The sequence below is a fragment of the Silurus aristotelis genome, assembly GCF_946808225.1.
Source record: "Silurus aristotelis genome assembly, chromosome: 25".
Taxonomy (NCBI): Eukaryota; Metazoa; Chordata; class Actinopteri; order Siluriformes; family Siluridae; genus Silurus; species Silurus aristotelis.
Window position 1 is genome coordinate 13,539,921 of NC_139598.1, and position 22,630 is coordinate 13,562,550.

The window sequence follows — 22,630 nt, forward strand, 5'->3', positions numbered from 1 at the left end:
TTCCTTTAACGTCTTTCTCTTGCCCTGGCCATCTCCCTGTTCTTAATATAACTGTATTCTCTCAAATGCTTATGTAGACAAATTGTTCACGGTTTACTTCCTGCGCTCAGTGTTGCTTGTTTGTGCGCTATTCTGTTAAACTGTCATACATGTGTGTCAGCAGTAACATACTCCAGATGCACACACATGATTTTAACCTTTACACATAAGTAATGGCAACGCATCTGCCCCATCCTTTACCCCCAGATAAACAGTTTTTTCTCATAAAACATACATGTATACTTTTTTAGCTGGGCGAATGAATTTACTGGAAAGGACATGAGATGGACATGATGGACAAGCTGGATTTGATGTGGTCTCCTGCTCTTGTAGCCTAATCCTCTCATAGTTTGATGTGTTGTGTATTTTGAGATGCTTTTCTGATTGGTTGTAAAGAGTGTTTATTCAAGTTTTATATTTATATAAAGAACTAGTTTTATATTACATTTTCTTTTACCAGCCTTTCTAATGTCTAAGAAATGTAAATTATGCTCTTCCCACCAAGCCCTCAGCCTGTCCTATCATTAAAACTGAAGTTACAGTGTTGCCCTACGCCTGACTGTACACTAAATCTGATTGGAGCCTGCTTCATGGTATATTGTAATTAGTGTATTAATTTAAGACGTGAGAATTTAACATCACTGTTATTTAATGAGTCTTTCAATAACAAAATGTAAAATAATCGCAAAGTTGCTGGTGTTGTCATATTTGAGCGAGATTGTAGCACTATTAGAAGGGGTATGCTTTATATGGCCTGTGTAATGTATGTCTTATATCCCTAATTTTACTAAAGGTTCATAAAAACATGGTCAGGTTATATTAGTTAATTCAAGAAAAGTTTCATTTCAAGATAGGAGCACATTAACACATCTGAAGTGCATGCTCTCTGACTTAATATGGACTTGGCCTTGCATTATGTTGGTCTCGTCATGGTCCCCATTGGTCTTAACTTCTAATTTGGTCTCGAATCCAACAATAGAAGATATTGTCTGTAGAAATTCTTAGACTGTGACCTAGTCAACCAATATTAGAATGTATTCATAGATAGAGGCTTCAAAACAGTTTTGTAATTCGCTTTGCATAAGGAAGTCTGCCAAACGCTATTAATGCTGTTTATAATAAAGTAAATGTAGTGGGAAATGGACTTATGATCATAAGCATTGAGCTCAAACCCCAGAACAGCCAAACTGCCACTACTGGGCCCCTTTAGCAAGGCCTTTCAGTCTTACCTGCTATAAAAAAAAGAAAATTGTATGTTTCTTTGGATTGGGCCGTTAATGTTATTGTAGTTATAAGAGTATAAGGAGTATCTGAATTGCCCAGTGGTTAAAGGGTTAACTATTATCAAATATAAGATGATGCAAACATGATGCTCAACCATTTAACTATAATTTGTGATGCATATAGGAAACGGCACCCTACAGAACTTCATGACAAATGTTCTTTCTAGTCCAGTGTAGTAAAACAGATCTGGAAATATATTTTCATAATGTTTTCAGACTTTGACCTGGACTATTGAAAAAAATGTGAAGTCTTAAACAGAATTTATGATATTAAAAAAAAAAAAAAAAAAGGTTTGTTGTTGATTTCACCATTTGGATATTAATCATATTTACATTTCCACATTCCTTTTTCCAGGATGGGACATTAGTACTAGGAGGTCCAGGAAGCTTCTACTGGCAAGGTAACACAATCATTTATTTCTGCCCATTACCGTTCCATCCATTTGGTGAGCTTTTCGTATTTCTAATTTTCTCATTATTCAGAATTCAAGAGGATTCCAGAATTCAGGATTTGTTAAAATAATGGGAAAAATCCTCCTTTCCCTGTAGAGCAAAAGTGTAAAGATATATAGAAAGACATCCCACTATTTTGTCTCTTGTATTAGCTGAGCTTTCCAAGTGAATTTTGATTAGAATCCCAATTTCATCACTTCTTTGCAGCTAGACCAAACAGAAACTGAGCTATGAGAGAGTAGGGTTTCTTCACAGGGAATGCATCAGTGGTGATTGGGCATGGGCTGTGGGAATACAGAAGCTAACTACGGGGTTTAAGCTAGCAAAACAGTTTAGCCTTATGGTTAATAAGTTCTGAAGATATTTTTTTTTCTGACAGGCTACTGATAGCCAATGCTTGCATATCTGTCATGTAATAAGCTTTCAGTTGCATCTATTCCACCATAAAAAGACAGACGTTTACAGAGTGTATATGGAGTTTCTATAACCTTGAACTCTCTCGCCTGTAATAGTTTTTAGCACAGGGTTGCTATTAAAACGGCGCCTGCTTTTAACAACAAGCATGCAAAACTGTTCACGATTTCGTAGCAGCAAATAACTAAGTCGGAGCAACACGGCCTGTGCGTGTATATGTGCGAGTGTGCACATGCATGTTTGTTTGCACAGTGATAAATACAAATTGTCGGATAATTGCAGCCATATGTGTGTGTGTGAACAGATGCATGAACACAAGGCTGATCCACAATCCCCCACCCCTATTCTCATGCTATTATCAGTTTCATGTAAAGGGCAAAAGAATCGCAACATTGGATTACTATACAATTTTACTTACATAATTAAAAATATTAAAGCTTTATTAAAGCTCTTCTTTTATTTTTAGTGTAATGACAGGATCTTTGTTATTAATACAAGTATTCGTCCATATATGAGATTTATACACAAACTTTTAATTGAGAAATGTTAAGCGGTAAAACAGTTGAGTTTCTACTGTTGAAAGCAGCACATTTCTGCATACCCAATAACAATTCATGACTGATTCTCACCTTTGCTTCAGTGAATCATTTGACCTAAATTCTGCTGCTGCAATCAGAAAGACTGTCCTATGCTCATTCCACGTTGTATACTCATGCCGGAAAAACTTTTTTCTATTTTTTTTTACAATATAGAATCTGTTGAAGGTTTCTTTTGAATTTCGGGATTCCTGTAAAGCTATTTATGACGATATCTTTGTTACACATGCTATGCAATTGAAACTAAATAAATATTGTATATTGTAGTATACATCCTACTGAGACTATTGAATCAATGTTGTATCTTATGACTGCAGAGTTACTAAGGTTCTTTATTCAGATCTATATTCAAATGGTAAATAAATTTCCCTCACTATAATATTTCTGATAGTCTAAATGAAATCATAACTCGAGTCCACCGCTCGCCTTTTCCCATTTTTCTTACAATTTGATCACTGCTCTTAATTGCACACTTAATTTTGTTGACACTTTCGTAGTCTGCCCCCTGTCTTCTATTCCTTTCTCATGCTCCAGCCATCTATCCTGCCCTGCACTCTATCTCTTTGGCGTTTTTAGGAGTTGTCTGCCCTTTGTAGAGTAACACAACAGAAATATGAGCTTCAAGAAGGAGTGTGCTTCCATTCATCACACTTCCTCCACTACAGTGTGTTCACTGTAAAGGTGTATTTTATTTTAATGGTATTTTGCTAAATCTTTCTATGAGGCTTGACTTCATAAATCACCATAACTCTTTGCAAATGCCTTGCAAATTAATTCAAGTGTGTGAAAGCATTTTATAAGCTTAAATAATGTCATAAAGTGCTTTAGTAAAGCTCTATAACTGTTATAAGGTGCTTAAAATGTTGCCAAAGTTTGAGTTAACAAGGATGAACTGTAACATGTTTATAATAAATTGAGGAATTTACAGGGAATATATAAAAATGCTTGTTGTGAAAATGCTAAAAATTATGAACACCGTTATAAAGCTTTATGAGTATAAAGTCTCAACAGTATTTCTTAAGTAACTAAGCATAAACAGTGGTGTTGTTCCTAAGCCTAGATCTTTAGTGCCAGTTTTTTCTGGGATTAAGCATTTTTTTGTCAGCTTTTTCACCTGAGTTTGAAGAACAGTGATGAAAAACAACCTGTCTGAGAGGAAATCTAATTTTCTGAATCGAGTTTGTCAGACATTTTTTGGTAAGCCAAGGGAAATTTGAAAAATCAGAACTATAAATTTGCTTTAATACAAATTATTTGGCCTAACAATAAAAAAATAAATAAAAAAAAACGATTGCTGGCTGCTTCCTGGCTGCACCCTACCTATTTCTATGTAGAATAGTCAAGCCTCTTTGCCCACATCTGCCCCAATACAATATTTTATATTAATATTACTATTTTCTTGGTTTATGAAAAATAAATTTGCACAAAGTTTCTCAAATTTCTTTTGTTAGAAAGTAGAATCTTACACACTGATGATCAGACACATTTTGGCAGCATGGTACAAGGTGAAAGATTGTGTCGTGTGAACTCCCTTCATCTACCAAACTACTTAACACGAGTGATCAATGCAGTACAGCAATTCTAAGTTTTCACATTTTGGTAATCTGCACTCAGCTTCACTATTCTTGTAAAGAAATTGTATAGACCAGTGTCCAAACATGGTCAAGCCCTTCAGATATTCCTATCCTTGTGAGGATAACGGTTCTCAAGATTTGTTGGTTCTCAAACATATGTACACACACCCAGACACACACACACACACACACACACACACACACTTACAGAGATTAATGACAGGGTCCCAGGACAGCCTGCAGCCTTACTAATAAAAGAGAATAATGAGTTTGTCTAACCTTTGGTGGAGGAGGGTAATGTAATCTCTGTCTTTCTCCCAGTGCAGATAGAGACGTTTTTTTGTTTTTTTTTACTTTAAAGTTTTTTCATAAACAAAATTTACACAATGTTCTCTACCCCCAAGTGTAGCCAATTAGCCAAAAGTTTGGTATCCAAAGTAATTTTTTGGTTTTACCCTAATGTTGAAAAGAAAAAGAAAAAAATGTTTTATAACCTACAATGCCCATGTTTGACTGTGGAGGTGAGGCAGTCTGCTACCATCTTCTTTCCTTTTCTCTTTCTTATAAAGTTCTTCTGTTAAAGCCCAAAATGTCAAATTTAAATATATCTCTTTACAGAACCTTTCTTCACCTTCCTTTACCTAGTTTGTTACCTATAAACAAAGGAAACATACATGTGTCTCACAGTAAAATAAAAAAGACTAGGTGTTTTCATACGTTTGACAGTCACTACACTAGTATTTAGTTCAATTAACATACAGATATCCAAAGCTATCAAAGTGATGATACAGTTTCTTGTTTTCAGAATGTTTCACATTTAGCTGGTTAGATTGCTAACAAAAGATGAAGATGAACTTTTTTTATTTTATTATATTTTGGAACTCAAAAGCACAGAGTTTGAAGGAAAAAAAACGACCACTTTGTAGGTAAACTGCTAATGCAACAAACTAATGCAGCATTAGATTCAAATCGGAAGTGCAAGTTAAAGAAAACATAAAATAGACACTTGTGAATCATATACACGTGTTTGTGTGCAGGTCAAGTGGTCACTGCAGGAGTAGCGGAAATCTTAAACGGCTACTCCATGAAGGCAATTTTCCGAAAAGTGCATGGAGAGAAACAGACAGCAGCCGTCTCAGACTTCTATGATGACAGCTACCTGGGTAAAAGAGAGATCTCTCTCTCTGTGTCTGGTTTTGTGTGTGTGTGTGTGTGTGTGTGTGTGTGTGTGTGTGTGTGTGTGTGTGTGTGTGTCTTCTTGGGTGTTAATCACTGTGACTCTTTTTCTATTGTTCACCAGGATACTCTGTAGCTGTGGGAGAGTTCACCGGTGATTCACAACAAGGTAAAAATTTCTCTTCATTAGTCCTGGGGGTGTATATGCAGCATAAAGCTTCGAAGTAGTGGACATCCATCCCACCCTAAAATGTTTCCCATAACATATCCCATTCTTAACCATCTTCTAAAACAACAGGAGTAATTCAGGTTTGTCCAAATTGAAGGTTGGCTGCTATTGATAGTCTTTGGCTTTAATTTGAGTTTTGCACCGAATGTTCTGGTAAGTTCTGCCAGAACCAGTGAAGATACGCTTCATCAGAAACTGAGTTCAGAAACTGACCTCATAAAATTACTGCAGATCTGGCTTTGTTTGTGCGTCTCTGCGTCTGTGTGTGTGTGTGTGTGTGTGTGTGTGTGTGTGTGTGTGTGTGTGTGTGTGTGTGGGGCAGACTCTGTGGGTGGTAGCTTTAGCGCTTCATCGACTGTGTTCCGTCTTTGTAATGATGCGCAGTCTCTGTCCAAAATTACAGAGTACTTCCTCAGCCAATCAAAGCCAGACTTTCACCAGATACCACATACTGTTATCTCTACTGTCCCCCCCCCCACCCCCCACCCCACACACACACACACACACACACACACACACACACACACACACACACACACACACACACACACACACACACACACACACAGATTCACTGACTGTTTCTTTCTGTCCCTTGCTCTCTCACACACACACACACTTAGACACGCACACACTTCTTTTCTATTGATAAATACATCCATCAGCAATCTATCAGTTAGTTGATCACTTATGTTCTGTGTGTGTGTGTGTGTGTGTGTGTGTGTGTGTGTGTGTGTGTGTGTGTGTGTGTGTGTGTCTTTTTTGGTCTATGTGACTGTCTAAGTCTCATAAATATTTAAGTGAGTGGGAATGAGTGCCTATTCTCACCTCATTGTTTACTCTTAGATAACACAGATATATATAAATAATAAATAATTTTTTTTTTACTTGTAAGAAGTCTATACATGTAGCACTGTGTGTTTATGTTCTATATATTTATCCAAGCCGTGGTTTTCTCTGCAGAGTTGGTAGCGGGAGTTCCACGAGGAGCACAGAACTTCGGCTATGTAAGCACAAACGACCCTATTTGTTTCTCTCACTTTTAGTTTCTCGCTTTCTGTCTCTCGTTCTCATTATCCTTCTGTCTTAAGGAGGTCAGAGGTCAGTTCAACCAGACGGGAAAGAGCAGACATGGTTAGGGTGTGGGAATGAAAAAAGGAAGTGCATAGAGAGATGTGTGTACGATACGAGCTATTGACTTAAGCAAGGCAGCGATGCAGCAAGAATGGTTTGAAAAATCCTGGTATATATATTTGAGGACGTTGTGTGTGGATTTCGTGTCCTTCATATGGGAAAGCGCACGTGTTAGTGCGTTAGTGTGGTAGGGTCGGCATGCATGTCTAGTAAGTGTCAGCAACTCAGCTTCACCCCATCTGGATGTTATTTTAGATTCTGGTAAGGAATCCCAGGTTTGGGTGGACTGGACTGTACTATCAAGGGTTTGGGGAGGGGTGTATTTTTCTAGATCGTGAATATGATTCCATTGAAAAACTGCCTTTAGTTGTATTAAACAACAGTTTGTATGTTTTGTTCTATTAAAAATCGGTTGATGTAACTTTAAATTCTTATTAATTCTGGAGTTGGATCGATCATAATCCATAGATTCCCTCTTATTTTTTTAGGTTGCTGTGATAAACTCCACAAATCTCACCCTCATTCAGAATTTCACTGGCGAGCAGGTCAGTTCAAATCATCGTATTATTTTTTGATAATATTTTGTATTTTTACTTTAAGGTTAAAAAAAAATGGAGCAACTTGCTGTGTATCGTTATAAACAATGAACATATATTTTTATATATGATTTCAGTTAAAAAATCTTTAACATACAGTGCCTGTCATAAGTTTGGAAACACCAAGTCTTTAGTCTAATCTTTAGTCTTTTATGCTTTTTGAAAGACACATGCATATTCCTTGTTTCTGTGCAACAAATTAGGTTGTTTATTGTTATGAAGATTGACTATGACCACTCAAATATCAATGTTCAGATGTTCAACTTTAGTTTCATTGAAAAATCCAAACTGCATGAATAACAGCTTTACACACTTTTGGCATCTTCACAGTTTGTTTTTCCAAACATTCAGCGGAAATACATTACTATGCCTCTTGTAAAACTTACCTAAGTTTTTTTTTTTACCAGCGCAGTTCAATAGGATTTAGGTGCAGTGACTGGGCAGGCTATTCATAATAGATAACACTGTTGACTGCTCTCTAAATACCGGCTAGAAAACTTGGACGTATGCTTCGGGTCATTGTCTTGTTGTGTGGTGAAGTCGGTTTCAATTGGCCGAAGACCAGATGGAATTGCATGGTGTTAAAGTATGGAATGGCCATACTCAGACCATTTACCCAGACATGTATATAAAGAGTTAGTAAGCGCTCCAAATACGAACAGGAACTTGAAGTAGAATGTGGTATAACTCAGCCTAATCTCACGGCATTTGTAATCTATATTTGTAAATGCAATCTATTGATTCGTGTTCATAGATGTGTCACTGAGGATGGTTTTCTATGTAATATATTTCAGTAGTAACTATTTTTTGGTGCCTCCGCCAAAGTTTTCTTTCTGCCACTAGATACCACAGACGCTGTATTTTTTTTTCATATGTTATTGATTTTTTTTAATCTTCAAGCACTATTACTCAGCATTTAAGCAGTAGAATTTATCTACTCGGGTCATTATAAACCATCATCAGTGGTTCTGTCCAGTCAAAAAACAGTAAATATATTTTCTCGGTTAATTAAGGAGACTGTGATAATTAGATACACAGACATTGACTACAGCATAACCCTAACCCTTATCTTAACTCTAACCATATATGTTCTGCCTTTTTTTTCTATAAAAATAGGGAAAGATAACATTTGCCATTTCTGTCAAAATAACCCATTAACCTCTGCCTCAAGTTGCTATGGAGATAAAGCCTGACGGAGGCTCTCGTGCTGAGTGACGCGAAAAAAGAGGGAAATACGTGTCCATGAACACGAATCAATAGATTAAAGACTGTGTTGTATAACTGCATGTATTTCATTAAAAACCTATTGTTATTGCCTAAGAGGACAGTTTGTTGTATATAATAAAAATGTCAAATAAATTCTCCAAAACAATTCTCAAAAATGTTTTTAAAATAACAATAAAAATCTAGGTGTTTCCAAACTTTCCGCATGTAGTCTTGGAAAAAACACGGACAATTTATGTTCTGGAAAACATTTATTTTTTGCTGCTGTTTTTTTTTTCTTATGTATCTATTTTTTGCTAGATGGCTTCATATTTTGGATACACTGTGGCAGTGACTGATATTAACGGCGACGGGTGAGTTTCTTACACCAGCTACAAAAGCATACACACAATAACACAACGCAGCTAGAAAAGGATGAGGAGTTAATGAACACTTGTATGACCTACAAAGTTTTGACAGGTCGATCATCACATGTCCCCAGTGACATTAGATTCGTTTATTGGATGATTAGGTTTGGCTTTGAATAGAAAAGTGTAGGTGTTGTTTTACAAGGCGTGCGCAGATGTTTTTGCTTCCTTATTCTATTAACTGTGCAGCCTGAAGATCTGATTCATCTGATTTATGAGATATAAGTAGGTGTAGAGTCAACAGAGTCAATTTGTTCAAGTGTGAATGCATGTTGGGTAAAATTATAATTTTTGAATGATTACTTGACAAATCCAAAGACTAACCAGCTCTCCTTTTTATCTTCCGTTTTATCTTTTTATTTCCAGTATCTTTTCATGTTCTTTTCATCACCGTTTTCTTTTTTGTCTTTTTTTTCTTTCTTTTTCGTCAAATTTTAGTTGATAGTACCCTGTACTTTTGCTTTTTAGAATCTTTGCTCTCTTCTCTTCTTTTCTGCTTTTTGTGTAGCATCTTTTTTCTGCTTTTCTTTTTTCTTTTCTTTTCTCTTTGGTCTTAGTTTTGCATCTCGTCTATTGTCTTATTTCTTTGCTTTTCATTTAGTCTCTTCTTATCTTTTTTGCTTTTCATCTAGTATGTTTTCTTTCTTTTTCTAGTTTTTAAATTTTTTTGTCTTGTATCTTTTTTCTTTATTTTGTCTAGTATTTTTTATCTAGTCCCTTCTCTTTTTTGTTAAATTTTGTTTTGCCTTTTGTCTAGTATCTTCTTTTCTTTTCTTTTCTTTTCTTTTCTTTTCTTTTCTTTTTTTTTCTTTTCTTTTCTTTTCTTTTCTTTTCTTTATTTTCATCTAGTCTCTTCTCTTCATGTCTTTACTCTTTGTTTTGTTTCTCATCGAGTCTGTTCTCTTATTTCTTTGCTTATCAACTAGTTCCCCATTTCTTTGCCTTTCATATGGTCTCTTCTCTTTTTTTTCTTGTTTTTGTGTAGTATTTTTATCGAGTCTCTTCTCTTAATATTCTTTTTTTCTTTACTTTTCACTTCTTTTCATCTAGTCCTATCTGTTTTTGCTTTTAAAATAGATTTTTTCTTTATTTTGCTTTTTTTTGCTTTTTTGTCTAGTTTCTTTTCTTTTCTTTTTGTTTAGTTTTTCCATGTAGTCTATTATCTTCTTTCATTGTTTTTGATCTAGTCACTTCTCTTTTCTTTTTTGACTGTTTTTCTTCTCAATTTCTTTTTTTTTAATTTCCAACTACTCCTGTTGTCTTGTCTCTTTTCTTCACTCTGCATTTACTCCATCCTCTTTCTTTTCTTTTTTTCTGTGTCATAGATTATTTGGAGTAGATGCACTTTGCTCGCTATGCTCTCTTCCTGTGTTGAGTCTGTGATTTTCTCACTGGGCTTTGTGGACACACATGGCTGATTGCACTGTGGTCACCTCCTCACTCTCTCTTTAGACTTAAGCTTGAAATGTAGCAGTGTTTGACTTTACAATGTCCCTTAATTTGAGACCAATCCCAGTGTTTACACCACAATGCTATGTTTCTATTGACACTAACATACCCAAGAGCATACAGTGCTAAGCACAAAAGCCACTAAACAGGAAGTGGAGATGAAGAGTATGCTGAGTGTTCTTGTAAAGACAGCCAGGGAAATAGACAATTTGCTTGAGTCGATGTAAAAATTACTTTTTGTTTGCTTTTTTGGTATCGCACTTTAATCAGGGGGGAAGTCACACTGGTTGGTTGGGACGTAACCTACAACAATAGTCTGATGTGGTTCAATAGTTTCATGTGGTTCGATTTCAGCTTGGGAACATGAGATGTAGGAACAAAATAATTCTTTGCTTTATGCATCAGTCCTGGTTATTTTCCAAATCTCTTCAAAAGTGCAGCAATGTTTGGCATGCCTCCACATGAACATAAATAACCCAAAGCTTTTTTTTTCAGATCTCCAAAAAGATTTGATTTAATAGGTTCATATATTTTGCTGGTTATTTTATACAGCTGATGTTTCGATTCTGGATGAGTTATTGGTACTGCTTTTTATTAGTCATATCTTTCTAGTAATGTACTCAAAATGGAAGACATTTTGTGCTTGTGTGTGTTAGTGCTATTCTTTCCATAGAAAGCCTTACTTTAAGCAGGTCTTTGTATATTTATCTTTGGTGTAATGCATAGTCTTTATCCATACCAGTATCAGCACAATACTTTAAATACATTATATGGACAATAGTATTGGAACACCTGACTTTTCCAGCCATGCGGTTCTTTAACAAACTGTCACTACAAATTTGTAGACACACATTTGTTTAGGATGTTTTTGGATGCTGTAGCATTAAATTTTCCCCCTCACTAAGGAGGAGACCAAACCTGTTCAAGCATGACAATGTGGAGTGGTAGATCTTGTGTGGCTTGCTATAAAGCTCTGACCTCAATCTTACTGAACACTTATTGGATAAATTCGAATGCTGACTGCACCCCAGGCCTCCTCACCTTTAGCTGAATGAGCGCAAATCTTTACAAGCACACTCCAAAAAATCTAGTGGAACATGGTATTAATTGTCGAGTGGGATTTTAAAAAAGATATTACATACAGATATTTTTGCCAGGTGTCTGCAATTTTTTGTCCATATAGTGTGTTTGTATTTGTATTAATATGCCTGTTTTCCTGCCTGTGGTTTTCTTGCCTGCAGGATATTTTATGGGATTTAGTTACATTTAGCTAAATGTAGTAATTCTTGCCTAATTACTAATCACTAATGAAGTCCAGGTTTACAACAATTTTTCTATTGCATTGTCTCTAGTAATTATCTGTATCGCAGTGGTATTTAACTGATACTGATCAGGTTTGTGCTTGTGCTTTTCATGATCGTGTGCATTGCTCACGCTTGCTAAATCTAAATTAGTATTTTTTTTTTTTAAGGACATTTATAAAAATAAAGTTAATATTGTATTCTAGTGGTAACCCAACTATTAACTGTATCATGGCTGACGCTGCGCTCTGACCCCAGCTTCCTAACATATGTGAAGAAAGAATGTCACTGTGCTGTAAAGTACATTTGACAAGTATAAAGTAACTTTCTTTCTTTCTTTCTTTCTTTCTTTCTTTCTTTCTTTCTTTCTTTCTTTCTTTCTTTCTTTCATTTCATTTTGATTTGCAAACTCATTAATTTTGCAGGATTTTGTGTAATAAAAAAAACAATTGACAAATTTAATTAGTAATTAAGTAATAAGTAATATCAGTAATAAGAAATATCATGAGCATCAGATTGTGTGATTGAGTAATGTCCTCTCTAAGGGCTTATACAGTAAGTTGGAGTTAAATTATAAATTAGCTTAACATCTGAGTTCCATATTATCACCAATTGCTCAATGCCAGAGCCTTTAAATGATAAATGTAGACACAGTATATGTAGAATGTTTTTTGATGATTACCATTCTTTTAGACTCCTGGTAGGCTAGGCCATGTCTCCACTTATGATATTTTCCAATTACAATGGGGTCATCAGCGCGCATCACTATAATAAGTCGGGGGCTATGTGTATTTGGTATTTGGTTACATTTCTAATTTGTCTAATCAGAATTCTAGGTACCTTATAATCTTGTGTCCTCACATTTGTGTCTGTAGGTTGGATGATGTTCTGGTAGGAGCGCCTTTGTATATGGACCGGGAGTTTGAGAGTAAGCCACGAGAGGTCGGCCGGGTTTACCTTTACTTACAGGAAGACACACTACTCTTCTCACCTCCCATAACACTTACTGGGGTACACCTGTTTGGACGCTATGGTAGCACCATTGCTCCTCTTGGAGACATCAATAAGGACGGTTACATGGGTAAGTATGCGAGTGTGTGGGTGTGTTCCTATTTTTGGATGTTTATGCATGTGAGAAAGCAATAGTTATTTCTCCTCCTCCACATTTCCTGATCAGGGGCCATGTTTAGTCTTGGGTTAGGAGGAAATCCTATTATAAAGCTAAAATCAATCAGGATTTATGCGTTCAGCTAGTGACCCAGCACCTCTGTCACTTGTTTCCTGTTTGGAGATGCATAACTTGCTGTCATATGCATGTGTGTGTTGGTAGGGAAAGGAATATTTAGCTACACTAAAGTGTAAGCAGGGGAAATTAGCTCACAATGTTGTGTGCGTGAGTGTGTCCTGTAAAGAAAAATATTATAAACTTTTTTAATGGTCAGGGCAATGGAAATTATCAAAGTGAAGGAACTCCACATCGTGTGTGTGTGTGGGGTGTGAGGGCTGTGTGTGTGTGTGTGTGTGTGCGTGTGTGTGTGGGTGGGGGACTAGTTTTACAACCCCATGCAGAGGCCAAATGTCTCAAAATTGATAGAGTAAACAAGAAATTTCATACCCTGTGGAATATTATGGTATAGATAATAGAGATAATCTGTAGTAATAATAAACATGTGTGTACTTGTGAAAGTATGTACAGTACAGACCAAAAGTTTGGACACACCTTCTCATTCAAAGAGTTTTCTTTATTTTCATGACTATGAAAATTGTAGATTCACACTGAAGGCATCAAAACTATGAATTAACACATGTGGAATTATATATGGAATTATATACATAACAAAAAAGTGTGAAACAACTGAAAAATGTCATATTCTAGGTTCTTTAAAGTAGCCACCTTTTGCTTTGATTACTGCTTTGCACACTCTTGGCATTCTCTTGATGAGCTTCAAGAGGTAGTCACCTGAAATGGTCTTCCAACAGTCTTGAAGGAGTTCCCCGAGAGATGCTTGGCACTTGTTGGCCCTTTTGCCTTCACTCTGCGGTCCAGCTCACCCCTAAACCATCTCGATTGGGTTCAGGTCCGGTGACTGTGGAGGCCAGGTCATCTGGCGCAGCACCCCATCACTCTCCTTCTTGGTCAAATAGCCCTTGATGCCTTCAGTGTGACTCTACAATTTTCATAGTCATGAAAATAAAGAAAACTCTTTGAATGAGAAGGTGTGTCCAAACTTTTGGTCTGTACTGTATATACAAGTCTGTTTTTGCTGTGTCGATGTGTGATATCTGTATCTTCTCCTTCCAAGTTCAGAGTGCTGTCAATTTTCACATTAGTTTTTTGGTTGTCCACAGTTTGCCCACTGTCCTCATCAATTTTAGATTTCTTTCTTAAAGCTATTTAAGCTGTTATTGACAAGTTGACAAGTGACTTTGAATATGGTCTTGTCAAAATACAGGGCTGGAAAAAGAATTGAGTAAAAGTACAGTACTTTATTCAAATTATAGTAAAATGCATTGAATTTTAATTCAATGTGAAAGCATCCAGTCTAAAATATTTTACATGATAAAATTGTTCATTCAAAATTCTGAGAAAATTCTTTAGTTTAATTCCTATATAGTCATTGACAGGACAAGATAAAAAAAAAGATCTTTGTGATTTTTTTAAGTACTTAATCTTAATAAGTAGTAAAAAGTAGTTTTTTATGCTGATGATGCATAGTTATAATACAAATTAATATAGTTCAATCAAATAAATAATAATAATTTATAATAATAAATAAGTATTATGGTACAGTGGCTTATATTAGAGGTAACAGCAGGACCAATAACAATGCTTTGTTGCTAAATGTCAAGAGGTCAGATGGAATGCCAGGTCATCGGGGTCAAATGGCCCACGGACAAACATGACAACAAGAGTCTTTTATATGTTACAAACATGACCTCACAGTCCCAATGAAGAAAGCTGCTTAGGTGGTCCTCCACATATGTGACCTACTAGTCATATTTTGCTAATGGGGAAAAACACTGTGTTCAAGATATCAGAAATTGTGCCAAAGCAACATGTGAGAAGCTCCAGCTCAGTCACAGACCAAGATGTTCAAACTGATAGGATATTTCCAGAGTAACTTATCTACTATGATCAATAAATATTTAAGGTGACCTTACTGATATCCAGGCTGGATATTTAAGGAGGGAAGTGTGTTAGCAAGTGTTCATTCCAAAAACAGTTTGCTTCACCTGCACAATTCTTATATCTTAAATGTTAAGCGGTTAAATGGTCATGGCTTAGACGTGATATGACCCCTGAAGCTGCTCCTAGCCATTTATCACATTTTGAGGAGGTTATTATGACACATTGTTTACCACATAAATGTTACCACCTGAGAGTGTCCTGGGCATTCACATATGGTACTTTTAATTGTCCACAGTGTGCACACTTTGTCTTCATCAACATCACTATTGTAGATTTCTTCCTATAAGAAATTTGAGCTGTTATTGACAAGTTTACAATTGACTTGGAATATAGTCTTGGGAAAGTACAGAGCTGACATATCCAAACATGGCCAGTTCTTTTCAACTTTGTACCTTAAAAATGACCAATTTTATAGTAAAAATTAAACTTTTTTTTTATTAAGCATTACCCTCAGGTAGGAGCTGCAGACAAAACAAACAAGTAAATTAGACAAAACAGTCATTTGTAGTGTTGCATTTATACCTAAGCAGCTTTAGCCACATGCGCACACACACACACACACACACTTGTGTGTACATGGTTGCACTTTTCTGTACATACTATTATAATCATACTATAGTACATATATAGTTTAAGTGTTAAAGTGTTTGTGTGTGTATGCCGGTACCCCTGTGAATACACATTACACCCACCTTTACTGGAATGAGATAAGATTTCTGTAAGGCATGAATTTAAAATGTGCATCTCAGACTCTGCCAATGTCTCACACAAAGCTACACACTCAAATCACATTGTGTGTGTGTGTGTGTGTGTGTGTGTGTGTGTGTGTGTGTGTGTGTGTGTGTGTGTGTGTGTAACCCAACACTCTTCGATTTTTGTAGGAAAAGATCACAAGGGATAAATTATAGTTTATGCAGCATGAATGTTTGGGATGCTGCTATGGAAGCCTATGAAACAAGGCTCTTGGATAAATAAGAGAGTCATTAGAGAGTCCAAATCAATAGTTGTAATAGCAGCTGTTATGTCTGTATTTCCACATCTCTATATTGTAGTAAAATAGTGTACATTTGATCTTCCATGTCTTTAGTGAGCACCCTGTGTGTATCTATTAGTGAAAATGACATCCGGTTGTCATTAGTCAGGTCAGAGCCACACTGACCTGACTAACAACATGCCATGCAATCACAGCTATGAAACTATTTCTTTGTAAGCCTGTGCTTTACTTTGTAGACACAGAGATGAATATTTAATTTAGCAGAGGTTTCATAACTTCCGGATTACTGGCGCCAAAATGCCACACTTAACTGATACATCCTGTTCATCATAGGGTCTCATGTGGGACATCTCTTTCGATTTGAATACTTATCACAACGTTTTGATCAGGTTAATCATTCGCATCAGAAAATATACTCCAATACCAACCTTGTTTTGGTTATCGAGCTGATACAATGCTCATTTGTGCATTAACAAGAATTGGCAGCAGTCAGGTTGTATTTCATTATATCTAATTAGAATGAATGATAGCAAATCAAGCTCTGAAAAGCTACTACTTCTATCCTTTTTTGCAAGTCACCTCATAAAAATATTATACACATAAAACAGTACTGGGAATTTATTGCTAGCAACACAAAGTAGCAACTAACACTGGTTATTAGCAAATGCTGACTAGGCAAGGAAAATGGATGCAGATGCTTTTTAAGTAAACAACATCGCTTTGACCCAGAATGCTGTTCTTTACTATCAGCTGCTTTGGTTATTACCAGTGAGGGATGCATATATAAATAAAACCTTGACAAAACTTTGTGGACACCTGACCATAAGATTTGTATATGTTTTTTTGAGCATGCCATTCCACATTAAATCCCCATTTGCTCTTATAATAAACTCCACTCCTCTGGGAATATGTTTTAAGATTTTACTCATTCAGCCACAAGAGTGTGAGTAAAGTCAGGTACTAATGCAGGTGATGCGAAGAGGCCTGGGATGCAGTCAGCATTCCAATTCATTCTAAAGATGTTCAGTAGGGTTAAGGTCAGAGCTCTAAAGCAGGCCACTCAAGATCTTCCTTTCTAATCCATGCAAACCATATCTTCTAGGGCTCATTTTGTGCACAGGAGCATTGTCATGCTGGAATAGGTTTGTCTCCTAGTTAATGCTACATCATCCAAAGACATCCTGTACAATTGTGTGCCTCCAAATTTGTAGTAACCATTTGAGGAAGAGTTGCAAATGACTGGAAAAGTCAGAATCCCAATGTAATGCATAGTTTTAATATTAGAGATATGACTTCCTGGGTTGTTAAATATGAAAAAGGTTAAACATTTTGATTGAAAAATGGCACCTTTGCAACTCTATTTAGACTCGGTTTGGAAACCTCCTCATTGAAGATATGTGAGTGTAAAAAAAGAGATTAAACACTTCTAGCATTTTAATTCATTTGCATTTAATATATGTCATGTTATGGTTTTGGATTAACTGTAAGAGCCTTGCACGGTACATTACTTTCTCTGTCACATAACACAATATATACACCACCATACCGCATTTAAAATTCTTTTAGTTCCAGGAAACTATGGTGGTTTCCATACTAACCAGCAGATATTTGGTCTTTTGGCACCATGCCAGTTGCAGTGCGATTATGGGAGTACAGGATACGTAGGATAACAGTCGCTAGGCAGGAAGAGGAAATAAACTGGGCACTTACTCAAAAGCATGCCAAGTTCAAACTAAGCCTATTTATAGCTTAGGATGTAGTTCATTTACTAAACCACCCCCAAACACACGTGCATATAAATACACACAAGCACTAAGTATGTGGTCTCTGTTCAAGGATATGAAACCATTACTTGTGGTTATTTTGTTAGGACTAATTAAACTTTTCGCCTTCTGCTCCTGTATGCTTTGTTCAGTTAAAAACAGTTCTAAGTCCTCCGACATCCTTCATCACGAGATCTTTTGGAATTCCCATACCGCATTTTTTCCATTAGTGTGAAGGCTTTTATTATTTTATAATCATTACAGGTATAATAATTGATTTATTACTAATTTAATTTCTTACAATTTTCAATGTTCAAGTACTTTTTAATAAAATTATTGCTCAGCTTTATGGGCAATGGTACCTCAGAAGATCATAAGTTAAAATCCCAGACCCACTTTTGTCATTGCTGGGCCCTTGGGCAAGGCCCTTAACCCTTAATTGCTTAGCAGAGTAGGTTGCTGTGAAGGAATCTGCCAAATGCCATAAAACTACATGACAATTCTGCTACCAACACTTTCTCCTCTGTTGTTTTCTTCATCCTTGTCTCTTGTTTTTAGTCTTTAAACCTTTTTTGATAAATAAGCTAAAAAAAAAAGAGAAGAAAAAGATGTAGGTTAATGGTTTTCACAGTGGTGTGAGAGAAGCACTAGAAAGGGATAACGGTACCTTAGAGATACGGGTCAGATGCAGTAGCAGATTTGTGTGTCTTTGTGTGTGTATGTGAGCACACTTTGTCCCCATAGAGCTCCATGCCTCTCTGAGTATCCATTTAATCTTTTTTACTGAAAGCCACGCTTGTGCTCTTGCCAGTTTGAACCATCTCAGTGAGAAATAACAGACGCAACAGGCGAAGAAATCGAGATTTATCGTCTATCATGTTGGTTACCTGCAGGGACCGGTGTAGCTTGTCTGCTTACATCTTTAGGGTCCCTGGTTTCGCTTCTAAGTTGGGGTTATAGGGCATGCATGACTTTCCACATGATTTATGAGGTTCCTTCGGGGTTCTCCGGTTTCCTCCTATCTGGCAAAAATATGACAGTAGCTGGATTAACTATGCTAGATTGCCCCTGAGTTAGACCGAAGTATGGTGGCCTGCAATGAACTGGTATTTGACCACTTCTTACCCAGAATTCCGAGGATATGATCGAAACAATGATGATCATGGCCAGAAAAAGTGTCTACTCTAAAAAGATGAATGATAGACCTTAGGTCCATTTGTAACAGTTGATTCAAAATTCCTTGCATTTCCTTAACAAATCACTATCCATTATAGGATCAAATTGTGCTTTGTAGAGAAATCTATTTGATGGTTTACATTCTAAATGCGCAATAAATCAAAACACTGCATAATACTTTTCAATGTCTTGCTTTAATTTGTCTTTATTCATCATCTCTCTTTGTCTCAGATGTGGCAGTAGGAGCTCCATTTGCTGGCGAGGACCGCAGCGGTTGTGTGTTTATCTATAACGGCGAGAGGTCTGGCTTAAGATTGAAGGCCTCGCAGGTGCTCAAAGGATCCTGGGCGACGACTGGAATCCCGGCGGGCTTTGGGTTTACGCTGCGTGGGGACTCAGACTTGGATAACAACCAGTACCCCGGTGAGTAGGGACAGATCCTTGAGCTTTCTGTTTTTCATCTCTTTTCTTTTTTTTCCCTGTCTGTTTGTGCTGTTTATACATGTCTCTGGCAATGCAATTATACCAGTGTTGTGGATGTAAAACCACAGAGATGAGACAAAAGGAAGTTCAGCAAGACCATGAGCGAGGCAGAGGGACTCAAATTTGATTTAGAAACATCTGTTGGGGCTATGAATAAGGCTGAGTCTATTTTTTAATGCTTTAGTTGTTTCTTTGATTTAGTTGTTCTTATAATTGCCTTTTTTGTTTTTGCATTCAAAACAATCTATCGAGTACAATTGCATATTTTTTGCGTGTGTGTGTGAGAGAGAGAGAGAGAGAGAGAGAGAGAGAGAGAGAGAGAGAGAGAGAGAGAGAGTGTGTTTGACCCCTACACACTTATACACATTACCAGCACAACGGTTTGCTGAGGAATTCTCTGGAACATGTTAAGCTTTACTGCTACATGTTTATTTCTCAGGCTCAGCTGTAGTGCTATTATGGTGGTAAGTCTGGATGTTTTCACACAAAATTTTCAGCATCTCCCCAGGTAACCCAGAGCCAAATTTAGATTTTCTAGGCATTGTAGGGAGCGCCAACATCCATGATTTATCATCAACAATGTTTGGCCTGAATTTAAACTTTCTATAGTATTTAAAAAGTTAAAATCAACATAAACCATTATTAACCAACAAAACTCATTTAAGTGTCTGTTTTTTAGGAAAGGAAATTAAGAATTGGCAATGAAAAGGAAATAAACCGTATAAATAGTTATGAAATATTACTAAAGTGTGTTTTATATCAGCAAAAACAGCAAAGTGGCATTTTTCCAAGAAATTACACTTTTGGGCCCTTGAGTAAGGCCCTTAAACCTCTCTCTGTTCCAGCTGACCCTGTGCTCTGATCTGAAGTTAAAAAAAGCAAAAGCCTCTTTATTTCTTTTAGCAGTATTATTCAGTAAAAAAGCTATAATGTTATTACATTTACACAACAATGTAAATAAGACACATACACACACAAACATAACCAGAATTTTTTTTTTTTTTTTTTTTCACTGACTGCAACAAAACATTTATTTTACAAGTAACTACATTTAAATGTAATGTCAAAGAAAATAGATGTTGGCCAGTCTCAAGTGGTATCACTTCATATTTAAATTATTATTATTATTATTGTTATTGTTATTATTATTATTATGTCTGAGGACAGAATAGTGCAGCTCATAGCCAAAATTCAGACCAATAACCTGATTTTTTTGAGTCAATCCGTTTTTGAGTCAATCCACCTTTTAATACAGTCATTGTCATGCCATGGCTACAGAAACCATCAATATTATAGAGAAAAGCAATATAACAGAGGGCTGCATCACAGACATGTATCTCATGCAGCGAGAATAAATGCCATTAATGAAGCAAAAAACCCAATGAACGTAAATCAACATGACTCCTTTCGCGTTCGCTCCCACATACATCATCTTTATCAAAAGCATCAATATTAACCTCATAAAATGATCTCGGGTTTTCTGTGCAGTTTTTCCCTGCTTTATGGTTTTCCGGGGGATTTAAAATTAAATCAGGTACAGAAGAAGCTTATCAATTGTTTTGAACTGTTTTAGCTGTGCTTTCCTCCAGCTTTCCATGAAAAGTCCGTCTTGTAAATGTCCGTCTTTCAGCGACTGTGGAATGAAAAAACAGCTATTAAATCCCACATAAATATGTTTGAGTTTGTGCAGTTTGCTACAGCTCTGACTAGTGCACACTTTGACTATCCAATCAAAGGACATGAAAATGCAGACATTACTGTAGGCCTGCTAGATGGCCCCAGTGCCGTCAACTCGAAATCTGATTTCGTTTAAAGCATATTCATGTACAAAAATATTTTGAAAAGAAAGTCAGTGATTCTGATAGATTCTTTTCAAGCCAACAGAGAAGGTCAAGTTGCCCCTGACGGCCCGCCACTGGATTTGTATACATATTTGTGTAAATCTTATCAAACTTTAAATTTCCTGCAAGATTCTTGCAAAAACAAAGGCAATACAATGACTGAAAATGCATAATGTCCTTAAGAATCAAAGCTAATATTTGCAAAACAATCGCACTGTAATATCTTATAAACTGTAGAAAAGATTTAAGAAAGGATAGACAGCCATTTACTGTGTTTCTACTTGGACATTTGATTTAAAAACGTAGGGTGGCAGATTAACTTTCCAGAACACCACTACGTCAACAGTGTACGAGACCAAGCGTTTCATTCGAAAAGGAAACTGAGTCAGTGCGTGCATGGGTGTGTGTGTGTGTGTGTGTGTGTGTGTGTGTGTGTGTGTGTGTGTGTGTGTGTGTGTGTGTGTGTGTCTGTGTGCACACAAAAGTGTGTACGTGTATGTGTGGTCTTTTGACTCTACAATTAAGACAGATGTTTCTTGCTAAACCTGAACCCCACTGCTGATTTAGCTGTAACCTTACAGTGTGTTGGCCGTACGGTTTTCTCTGTAGCGGGAAGTGTTTAATTTCTTCTGTTGCCCAGTAACACACATCTCAGTATCACATAGGAGTGTGTAAAGTTCGTTAGCGGCAGGTTCTGAACTTTTCACGTTTTCGTAATCCGCTTTACTTCTATGTTCGAAAAGTGGACCACCCTCAGCACGAGCGTTTCATTTGGGACTTTTTCCACCCGATCTACCAGAGGAAGCCATGCAATAATGCTTCGGGTGGATTTTAATCAAAAACCGAACTGGGTAATAGTTTGTTTACTCTGACTGCCACTCTCGTTTTGTCCAGGCTCTTTTATATGTTTATATACAAAATAGGGGTCCATAAAGGGGACACCAGATGCAAGCGTTTAAACCTTTTTCCTCCCAAATGATTCTGAAATTATTGATTGGCGTTCATTAGAGTTTGATAAACCAGCAGAGCTTGATTTTGAAGCCACACTTGAAATCCTTTTTGTTTCTGTGAGATTAAATAGGATCATATCAAGACTTTGTTTCTGATTCTGGCTTTAGAACACATGTTTCTGGTACAGAATGAATTTTAGGTGCTCTTTCATCCATCCAATATGATCAAAAATAGAGTTCCAAATAGATTTCAAAATGTACAAAAAAAAATTACAAAAAATGTCTAAATACATTTTTTATAAATACTTTTTTCAAATTTTTTTGTATATTTTCTCAAATATATTTGAAAATTATTCAA

The 22,630-nt window shown here is 36.4% G+C and overlaps 1 protein-coding gene across 1 annotated transcript in view; it reads left to right on the forward strand.

Moving 5' to 3' along the window:
- itga8 (integrin, alpha 8) overlaps positions 1–22,630 on the forward strand; it is a 90,262-nt gene that overhangs the window by 14,246 nt on the left and 53,386 nt on the right. Inside the window, exons 6-13 of the mRNA XM_083529872.1 lie at positions 1,678–1,723; positions 5,397–5,522; positions 5,660–5,704; positions 6,728–6,771; positions 7,387–7,443; positions 9,019–9,071; positions 12,751–12,956; positions 19,230–19,421. Coding sequence (XP_083385998.1) covers positions 1,678–1,723; positions 5,397–5,522; positions 5,660–5,704; positions 6,728–6,771; positions 7,387–7,443; positions 9,019–9,071; positions 12,751–12,956; positions 19,230–19,421 — 769 coding nt within the window. The remainder of the gene's footprint in view (positions 1–1,677; positions 1,724–5,396; positions 5,523–5,659; positions 5,705–6,727; positions 6,772–7,386; positions 7,444–9,018; positions 9,072–12,750; positions 12,957–19,229; positions 19,422–22,630) is intronic.